Source organism: Aplysia californica, unplaced genomic scaffold (assembly GCF_000002075.1).
Source record: "Aplysia californica isolate F4 #8 unplaced genomic scaffold, AplCal3.0 scaffold01264, whole genome shotgun sequence".
In the NCBI taxonomy this organism is placed as follows: Eukaryota; Metazoa; Mollusca; class Gastropoda; order Aplysiida; family Aplysiidae; genus Aplysia; species Aplysia californica.
The window spans coordinates 130,809-141,671 of NW_004798534.1; the positions used below are offsets into that span (position 1 = coordinate 130,809).

Consider the following 10,863-nt stretch of genomic DNA (forward strand, 5'->3'; position numbering starts at 1 on the left):
AATAATAATAATAATAATAATAATAATAATAATAATAATAATAATAATAATAACTGCTTGCAATGAATACTTCCTAAGCGTTACAAGTTTTTAATTTTTTTAAAAACTCTCCTTGCCTTCTTGCAGAAACTGAACACAAACATTAATTTTTTTCCCCTTTACAGTTGAAAACCATCGACTGAGAGCTGGAGAGATTTATTGCAAAGGTGAGCATCTAATATTTACATTCATTTATTCACTTTCTGCAGTCTTTCTACTGCTACTCCTGGGCTCCTTGTAACAGCTGTCTTTCAGCCACACCCCTGATTTTCTGGTCGAAAAATCTCGGAGGTCCCGTGTGCAAGTTGCGCACGTTAAAGGTCCCTTGGTGGTCTAAAATCTATAAGAGTAAGCTTAGGCCGCCACCCGGGCAAAATTCAAAATTTCCTACCAATTGAAAATGTTTAGTTTGTCCCGCGCGCTCATATGACCTTATGCAGTTGCGAGCGCCGCAAAATACTTATCCAAAAAAAAGAAAAAAAAGAAAGAAAAATCATACGGCAGACAGACAGAGGGCTAGCTATGCCGGAGTAATAGGCAGGCTTCAGAAAAATCCCCAGCACAATAGAACAGACATCCCGTCTCAGTTTATTGTGGGAACAGTTGTATTATTAAACATCAACGCGACCACAAGATGAATAGAGGTCGTGATATTCTCGAATTCTCCATCTACACTGCAACTGAAGTCCCATCAATGCGTTTACAATTTCTTTCTCATAAATATTCCTCTGGATCATTTTCCCCTGCGGTAAAAAGACGGACCAGAACCGTCATTGTTATTTATCCTATAATACAAACACCTTTGTCCAAGTTATAGAACAAATTGTGTGAATTTATCACGAAAGAAACCATGTAAACTACTCCTTACCTTCGTCAATTGTGGGGCAGCGTGGTGGAATCAGGCTCTCGTCAAAAATCTTTTTTCTGTTGGTTTGTGAATTTTTATCAAGTTTTTGTTTTTTTGGCTCAACACCTTTCATGCCCATTAAAGAACTCATTTTTGTGTGGATTTTTTCTGGAAAAACGTTGATTAAAAGCACAAAAAATGTAAATTTTCAGTTACCACGGACACTAAAGCTAAGGAAATAACTAATCTTTGGCGGCCATTTTCTCACTAATTTTACCTCTGAAAACAGGTGACACCTACATGCTCAAAAATTGACGAGAACCTGATTCCACCACGATGCCTCACAATTCTGAACAAGAGGTGGACTTTTACAACCAGGAACAATGGGGGGGGGGGGGGGGGGATGTTGATAGTCGAGCGAGTGAGTTGAAAAAAATAGAAGTCGTCAACGTGAAGAATGAGATATTCATAGTCATGGATTAATCATTACAGAAGGAGACTGATTAAGTTACTCTCCAATCTGATAGAATTTCTCAAGAACACAAAAAAGGGAGGTGGGGGGGGGGGGCAGAAAAAATCTTTTCAGAAGATATTACGGTGTTAAAGTTATGTTATTCCTCAAGCATTGCTCATAAAAAATAGGTCTGATTTGTTTCGTCACCCCTGAGAGATTGATAGCGAGTTCTGGGAAAAATCAAAGCTGCCGTCTTTTACTGTGCTCGCTATGAATGGAATGAAATTATGTTTAATTAGCTGGGCCCCCTTTCGATGAAAGGAGTGATCGGTGCATTATCATCAACTGAAAGTCATTGACCTACTATATTTACGCTCAACTGGAATGGAGCAATAAATCTTGAGAGAAAAGTGACACATGTGTTTCCTAGTTGCCAAATATATAATAGATGTACAGATTGGTTCTCTATTCTGCTTTCGTGGTTGTACACTCTATAATTTCAAAGGTGTGGTACAGTGCGCACGGCTAGTGAACGGAAACCTCACTTGTTTACAATAGCGTCTTAGAATACAGACTTTCCCAATATTTGATCTAAACGAAACTGATGAAAAACGGAAAATTAAGCTACATGAGTGACGGCAGGCTCCTCATTGAAACAGTGAACCCTTTAAATGATTCTCAACCACTATTAATTTGGTCAAATTCGAAAGTTATGTGATTCAGAAGTTTTAGGCCACCAAAGTGAAGGACTTTTAAAACTATAGAATGTATAGACCAGCGGGGCTAACACCACTGTTGTCCAATGAAGAACACGAGTATTTCTGGGTGGATTTTTACTGAAAAACTTTGATTAAAGCCACAAAATATGTCTTTTTTCAGTTTTCAAGGACTCTGAAGTTACTGGAGTTACCAAAATTTTGGCGTCCCTTTTCTCGCTAATTTCACCACTGAAACCAGACGATCCCACCTCCTTCAACCACAAGAATCTTGGCTTCTGTTCAAGATAGATGGGTGCCTTTGTCATGAACAACAAGCCAAAGAAATAAGCTTTCAACTTTCAGATGATACCAATAACTCCACATGCCCAAAAATTGACGAGCGCCTGATTCCACCGCGTTGGGACACCATTTTAAATTTTCTGACGAAGGTGATCAGATTCAAACTAGAATATTTTTCATACGGTAATTTTAAAAGTTTCTTTCTTTAATAATTTCTTTCCTCTGTATTTTTTTTTTTTATCAGCCGCGATCCAACCAGGGCCTGCAAACACCGGCCTTGAACTTGGAGCAGAGATTCAGGCACAAGAATGTGAGTATCATCTCTCTCTCTCTCTCTATCTCTATCTATCTATCTATCTGTCTATCTATCTATCTATCTATCTATCTATCTATCTATCTATCTCTCTATCTCTCTATCTATCTCTCTATCTCTCTATCTATCTCTCTATCTCTATCTATCTATCTATCTATCTATCTATCTATCTATCTATCTATCTATCTATCTATCTATCTATGTTCCGAAAGGATTTCTAGTGGAATGATCGTCTACATCAGCGGCAGCGACCACAACAACAACAACAACAACAAAAGCAGCAGCAATAACAACAATGAAGACAACAACAACAACAACACTAACAGCAGCAATAACAACAACAGCAACAACAACAACAACAATATTCATGGCCAACTCAAAATAAGCAAACTATCAAAAAAGTATCTAACAAAAAACAGGCTGCTATTCATTCATTCAAATCATTCACTCATCCATTCATTCATTCATTCATTCATTCATTTATCTACATGTGTTTATCTATTTACCCATTTATTTTTTTAAATTTTTTTATTTACTTGTTTATTTGTTTATTGTTTTATTTGTTTTTGTTAATTTGTTAATTTATTTATTTATTTATTTATTTATTATTTTTTATTTATTTGTTTCTTTGTTTATTTATGTAATTATTTATTTGTGTATTATTTGTTTATTTGTTTGTTTGTTTATTTATTTATTTATTTATATTTTTGTTTATTTATTTATTTATTTGTTTGTTTGTTTGTTTGTTTATATATTTTTTGTTTATTTATTTGTATGTTTGTTTATATACATGTATTTATATATTTATTTGTGTATTTATTTATTCACTCTCCTCCCCTCAGTGTCTCTGGCGGAGCACGCGCGCAATCTGGACAAGGCGTGCCCCGGCTACGAGCGCTGTTTTAACGTGACCCAGGCCTATACTGTACACGCGGCCGCTCAGAACTCGGCGGCAGAACAGCTGCTCATCAGCTGCGAGTGAGTTGTCTGTCTGTTATTTTGCAGGATATATAATAGGTCTAAGATAAGATAAGGTAAGATATTATATAAGATTAAGATAAGATTTTTTTTAAAATATAGTAGAGGGTTTTACGGAGTTCGCAACTGCATAAGGTCATATGAGCGCCAAAGATAAGATAAAGATAAGATGAGATGAAATGAGATGAGATAAGATAAGATAAGATAAGATAAGATAAGATAAGATAAGATAAGATAAGATGATATAAGATGAGTTAAGATGAGTTAAGATAAGATAAAACTTTATTGTCCCAGAGGGAAATTTTTTTTTCTCGGCTGTACAGGACCGTAAAAACACATGCAGGTACACATTTTAAAAAATTTAATTATATTTTATTACTTGCATCAAAATTTCTATATGAAAAGAGAAGTAAAGCTGACAAAATGTACATTTGTATCAGATGCATCATTCAACCGCAGGCAGGAATTTAATTACAAGACCTTTAGAGTTATATAAAAATTATGTTCCTAATACATGTAATATACTTATGTAGTATGCCTCTGCTCACACGCTCCTGTTCTCTGCTGGCAGTTAGTTTTTATGTCTCTCTCTCTGTGTCTGTCTGTCCAAATTCACCGTCATCTTTCTTGTGGGTGTAATAATATTTTAAAATATCAGTCCTTTCCTCATCCTTTCTCTTCCAAAACTCACTAATTCACTACATATTCTTTCTTTCCCCTCCTCCAAAACCCACACACTCATTTAAGACTTGATCATCTGTTCCTCCATACAGGGCCTCCAAATTCACCGTGATCTGCCTGGAGGAGAAATGCTAAGATTATGCTTGTAAAAAAATAATCTTTTCTTCCTCCACCTTTCCTCCTCCTCTTCTTCCTAAATTCACTCATTATTCACTCTCTAGTCTTTGTCTCCTTTCCTCTGAAACCCACACGCTCATCAATTAAGACTTGGTCCTCTCTTCCCTCATTCAGGAACTCCAAATTCACTGTAATCTTTCCTGTGGATGTAATACTATTTTAAAATATCAATCTTTTCCTTCTCCTTTCTCTTCCAAAACTCACTAATTCACTACATATTCTTTCTTTCCCCTCCTCCAAAACCCACACGCTCATGAAGACTTGATCCTCTGTTCCTTTTACAGCGGCTCCAAATTCACCATCATCTGCCTGGAGGGCACACTAATATTATGCTAATAAAATATCAATCTTTTTTTTCCCACCCCCTCCCCCCTCCTTTTTTTTCCTTAAAAATCTCACCATTTCACTCCCCCGTATTTTATCTTCCCACCTCCAAAACCCACACACTCATTTAAGACTTGATCTTCTCTTCCTCCAATTTCACCGTGATCTGCCTGGAGGAGAAATACCAATATTATGCTTGTAAAAAAAAATATATTTTCTTCCTCCACCCTTTTTCCCCCTCTTCTTCCAAAACTCTCTAACTGATTCACTCTCTATTCTTTCTCTCTCTCCCTCCACACAGGGGCTCCAAATTCACGGTGATCTGCCTGGAGGATGTACTATGTGCCTGCGGCTGGGGTGACAACGACAACTTTAAAACCGTCCTGCGAGACTTGCGTCATCAACATGAAGCTGTGTGTAACGAAGGTAAGAGAAGGGAAAAAAACCAAAACAACCAGTCAAACATTTGTACATCTACATGTGTCCGTGAAAAATTGGTCGGTTTTAAGGACATTTGTGTGGTCTAACCCAGATGTCGGGGGTTTCCAGAAATCTTGACCTACACCAAAAGTGGGCGTTGCCCTACCTATAGGAGAAATTTGGTTTCATTGGTGTGTGTATTTGTTTGGTTACAGAGAACACTCTCCTTGTCTTTTAAAGAAACTAAACAAGGGCAAAAACAGTTACTTTACCTTCGATTTCCTCAAAACTGCATTTTTCGGGTTAGCCCCCTTGTTCTTAAAAGCGACCAATTGCAAGCCTCCAGGGTGTGCCCTCGACATGAATTGCTAGAATCGAAAGGCAATCATTAAAGTCACACAAAGATTGCTTGTAGTTCACTCCTCAATTCAAGGTGGGTGTACTTAAGTCAGAACTGTAACCGGCCACATCGGTATTACTTATCATGTATAGGTCAATATTATTTTTATTCTACGCAATTTACCGATTGGTGCTTAAAATTGCACTACGCGTTTTAACGATCATAAAGTTGTATCATTCTTGTGAGCTCTTCAGTTTCATATTTTAATTTTAATTCTAATTTTCATGTTTTTACTCTTTTGAAAATATAAGTGAATGTTCCTTGATGTGAGTAAAAGAATAGATGGAAATGAATTTTTTTTTTATTATTTCAAAAACAAAAAAAATTAATTAAATTATGTACTTCGTGAACTTTGAGTTTGATACCTGGCATTGTATCATTCTTGTGAGCTCTTCAGTTTCATAAGTTAATTTTAATTTTAATTTCAATTTTCATATTTTTACAATTTTGAAAACAATAATTGTATATAAATGCTCCTTGATGTGAGTAAAAGAATAAAGATGGAAGTGAATTTTTAAAAATATTATTTTAAAAAAATATAAAATATTAACGCAATCTTCAGATTGCCACGCAATTATACGATCGTTTTTGCGCCGATCAGTAATTTGCCCTGAACATATTAATTAATTATTGTTAGTTTCCTATTATTTTGGAAAAATAATATACAATTAATTGTACATGTACAAAGAACAGAACAAAGATTGCCCACAAAAGATGACATTCTACTCGTATTTTTAAAAAAGGGAGACACAACGCGTCTCTGTCAATGCAGATGGCCATGTTGATAGAATTGCAAGTGGATTTTCGAGGACACTTTTTTTAGCCCTATCCATACGACGTGGGGAACAACTCTGTGCCACCACTCTCCAAAGAGGAAGTTTACTCGTTAATTTGATCCGTACGCTTTGCACAGCAGTCTGTCAAAATGATTTTTTGGGGAAACTCTGAAAGTTTCAAAGAGATCCTCATACTAGAAGCATTCTAAAATGTGAAGAATACAACCCTGGGGGTACAAAATAACCCCCAGGGCGTACGGATAGGGTTAAGAGAGTGAACCGTAGCAAAGTGTACCAGTGCCGTATTATCTTTGATCATGTCGTGATGCCTTCTGAAAAGTTTGTATTAATCAAGATTAAACAGTTTCTTTGAACGTATCCAAAACGAAGCCTATAAATAGAGGAGAGTGTAGTTCTATATATACGACATGTAGTATACGTATGGCTTTTTATAATCTTTTCCAGGATAAGTTTTGCATTGGACCCCCCTTTGTCTTTCAAAGTTTGCAAAATCGCTAGAGAATCTAATTGAATTCTTGGGTTGGTTTTTTTTTCTGTCTTCCAAACAGATTTGACCATAGGATATCTTGCTTGCAGTGGTAAGTTTTTGTTTTTCTGTTATCCATGCTAGTACGTTTTGTACATCATCATCATCATCATTATCATCATCATCATCATCATCATCATCATCATCATCATCATCATCATTGTGTAAAGCAGGCAGTAAAACGATTAAGACCTGGTTATATTTCCAAAATATTTAATGACAAGTTCAACTTTTCGCCCTCATCATCATCATCATCATCATCATCATCATCATCTTCATTATCTTCATTTTCGTTGTATAGTAAGTATGAAAAGAATTAATAAAAACCATCATCATAAATAAAACGATAAAAACACATTATATATTCGAATAAAAATTTCATACCTTTAATAAGAGTGTACTCCCAAGAATAGTTAGTTGATGAAATTCGTATCATCAACTTTTAATGCTCTTTCTATTCTACCTTTTTTTTCAGCCTGTTCAGCGTGGTCATCGTTTCACCTAACTCTCATCGCCGTTGTGGTCGTTGGAGTGTCCTTACTCACACAGATGCGGTTACTGACCTCCTCCTAACTTTCTACATCACAAATTATGTCAAACTCAAGGCCCGCGGGGCCTCATCAGGGCTGGCGAACATTGTCCTATTTGTCACGACGCGGTGGAATCAGGCTCTCGTCAATTTTGGGGCAATTGTAGAGTTATTGGTACCATCGTAAAGCTTGTTAATTTGTCTTGCTTTGGATTTTTAAAAAATATTCATTTACCTTGAACAGAAGTCGAGATATTTATGAATGAAGGAGGTGGGGGTCACCTGGGTACAGAGGTAAAATTAATGAGAAAATGGGCGCCAAAGATGAGTTATATTTCCTTAACTTGAGAGTCCGTGAAAACTGAAAATTTACATTTTTTGTTCCTTTAATCAACATTTTAAAGTAAAAATCCACACAGGAATGTGTTCCTTAACAGGCATGAAAAGTTTTGAGCCAAAAAACAAAAATTCGATAAAAATTCACAAACCAGAGGAAAAATGCCGGTTTCTTCACTTTTATTATTTTGACGAGCGCCTGATTTCACCACGCTGCCTCACATAATTATTATCTGGTCCATGTGAGAATTTTAGGCAGACTATCATCTTGAAAATCTCCAGAATGCAGAACCCTACTTCAAACATATTGATACAAGAACATTTTGCCAAACATCCAGCTCTGATATAATTATTAGCCTAAGAGCTGAAATTGGTATGCCTTGTTTTGTTATCCTTTTAAACTTTTATCTGTTTTATCCAGACAGGTGAAACTTATATTTAGCCCGCGAGTTAATTTTAGGTAGTTCGTCATCTTGAAAACCTCCATAAATACAGAACGCTACTTAAAATATAAACAAATTTGCTGCCAAGTAAAAAGGATGCCGAACCCAGCTCTGAGAAAATGGTGTGTCAAAGCTGAAATTGGTATGCTTTGATCTGTTATTATTTCAACTTTTGTATGTTTTCATTCATATGATTGTTTTGAAATGATTTATTAAGTTTTCCGCTGCTCAGTGAGTGTTTACCCAGTTCGAGTTTGAGAGAGGAAAGTAGGCTACGCCTAACTGTAAGCAGCAGGCTTTGAGTGAAGATTAGTTTAAGGAACAGATCATTCGTAGTCTTTTCTTTCACAGTAGATGTCATTGTTCTTGTATAAAATATTATATTTCAATCTTTTAAACATAGTTTTACAAATATGCAGGGGATGTAAATTTTAGTTTTCGGCATGTCGACTTCAGATAGTGTTTAGGCTACCCAGTTCATCCAACAACCTTAACCCCCTAGTGCTCACAACAGAAAATATTGGTGTAAAAATTATGTTTGTTATACATCTGTTTTTATCAAGGCAATGTGAAAAATGAAACATTTGAAATCAATTTCATGAGTTAATAATATTTGCCTCTCCACTTAAAAAAAAACCACCAAAAATATTGTGTACAAAAATCACTACAGATCTAGATCTAACTATAACTAACATTTTGATACAAATCTGGATGCTAAGGCTCCAACATAAATCCTGGGGCACTTGAAAGATAGGTGTGAAATTGACTTTGAAAAAAAAGCAGGACCTATACTCGCTGTGTTCTCTACCCACCCAGTCACTAGTCAGTAAGGGAAAAACCAAATGCATATTTTTAGGGAGTTTATTCATTTTACACTTTCCAGCGATATTGAAATTGATTTTCCATTATTATTATTATTACTATTATTATTATTATTATTATTTTTATTATTACTATTATTATTTATTTATATTATTATTATTGTTATTATCATACTTATTGTTATTATAATTATTGTGATTGTGGTTGTTATTATTATTATTTTTATTATTATTATCGTAATTGATAATAATCATCGAGGCGGACATCCAAACATGTGTATGCTTATCCTGTTCGTGAGTCTGCAAAAGTGCGGAAAAAATGACGTGAGCTCTTTTGAGAACAGCCCTGAGGTTAATTAAGATAATCTCTAATGGACTTTGTTTTACATTTTGTGGGATGTTCCAAAACCAGCTGTGTATATATATGTGTGAGGCAGCGTGGAGGAATCAGGCTCTCGTCAGAATAACCAAAATGAAGAAACTTGCATTTTTTTCGCAGGTTTGTGAATTTTTATACAAATTTGTTTTTTTGGCTCAACACATTTCATGCCCATTAAAGAATTCGTTTCTGTGTGGATTTTTCTGAAAAATGTTTATTAAAGGCATAAAAAATGTAAATTTTCAGTTACCACGGACTTTAAGCTAAGGAAATTACTGATCTTTTTGCGGCCATTTCTCACTAATTTTACCTCTAAATATAGGTGACCCCCATTTCCTTCATTCGCAAATATCTTGACTTGTATTCAAGATATATGGATATTTTTTTCATCATAATAAAGACGAGTGAACAATCTTTAAGATGATACCAATAACTCTACATGCCCAAAAATTGACGAGAGCCTGATTCTACCACGCTGCCTCACATATAGTTCTTTTTAGGTCATGTTTAGTTGTACAGAATGGTAAAGGAATGAATTTAATTTTTTAATTTTTTTTTACACAAATGCACAAATTCTGGAGACACTTGAAAAGACATAAAGGCCTTGAACATATCTAGCTCTCACTGGAAAAATTGAAGGCAAAAGAAGCAGTGCTAGACACAGAGCAACCCGACTAAGGGAGCTTGAATACAAGGGAGACGCGGAAAGATTAGGAAAATGTCGCTTTTATCTTTTTAAAGCATACTAATACGAGCAAAGGAATAATTTATAGAGAACCATGATCACAGACGTCTGTCGCAGATCTGGCTCTTGTCGGGGATGATCTGTGTGTCAGAGTGATTTTTTGTTTTAGTAAGAGTTTTACAGCACTCGCAACATAATAAGGTCATATTAGTGCCGAAGATTCGAGGTGTTACAAGAGAGTAATAAACACGAAAAAGAAGGAGGAGAGATAAGGACAATAGACGTTTGACAGGAAAGAAGAAGCAAAAGTCAGAGTGTGGTGCTAGAAACACACCAAAGTTGACGAGTAGCATTAAATTAAACAGCAATGCTATCTCTATATGTATCCGATACTCATTCTTTTGTTTGAGGGAAGAGAAGCACATCGACACAGTTTGGACCTGTACAAAATTTTTTTGAGCTTGAGAAAAACAAAAACAGACAGAAACAACAGTGAGAATTAAAAGAAGAAAGAAGTAGGACCTACCAGAGGTGTTCTCTAACCAGTTGCTATACCAGAAGAGATTCGTCAGTACTGCTTTATATATATACATAAATATATCTATTATCTATTTGTGGTGGCCGAATTTTGCTATTCAAAAGGCTTTTTAATGGCTGCATTGATCGACATGCGGTTTTTGCCAAAAAATTCTTTGAAATATTCTCCAGATCATGAC

The 10,863-nt window shown here is 35.5% G+C and overlaps 1 protein-coding gene across 1 annotated transcript in view; it reads left to right on the forward strand.

Annotated features, from left to right (window-relative positions):
• The window catches only part of LOC106013778, a 22,845-nt gene extending 15,178 nt beyond the window's left edge, over nucleotides 1-7,667 (forward strand). Inside the window, exons 6-11 of the mRNA XM_035973474.1 lie at nucleotides 165-206; nucleotides 2,583-2,648; nucleotides 3,494-3,629; nucleotides 5,113-5,237; nucleotides 6,977-7,006; nucleotides 7,430-7,667. Coding sequence (XP_035829367.1) covers nucleotides 165-206; nucleotides 2,583-2,648; nucleotides 3,494-3,629; nucleotides 5,113-5,237; nucleotides 6,977-7,006; nucleotides 7,430-7,527 — 497 coding nt within the window. The 3' untranslated portion in view covers nucleotides 7,528-7,667. The remainder of the gene's footprint in view (nucleotides 1-164; nucleotides 207-2,582; nucleotides 2,649-3,493; nucleotides 3,630-5,112; nucleotides 5,238-6,976; nucleotides 7,007-7,429) is intronic.
• Nucleotides 7,668-10,863: the final 3,196 nt, after the last annotated feature.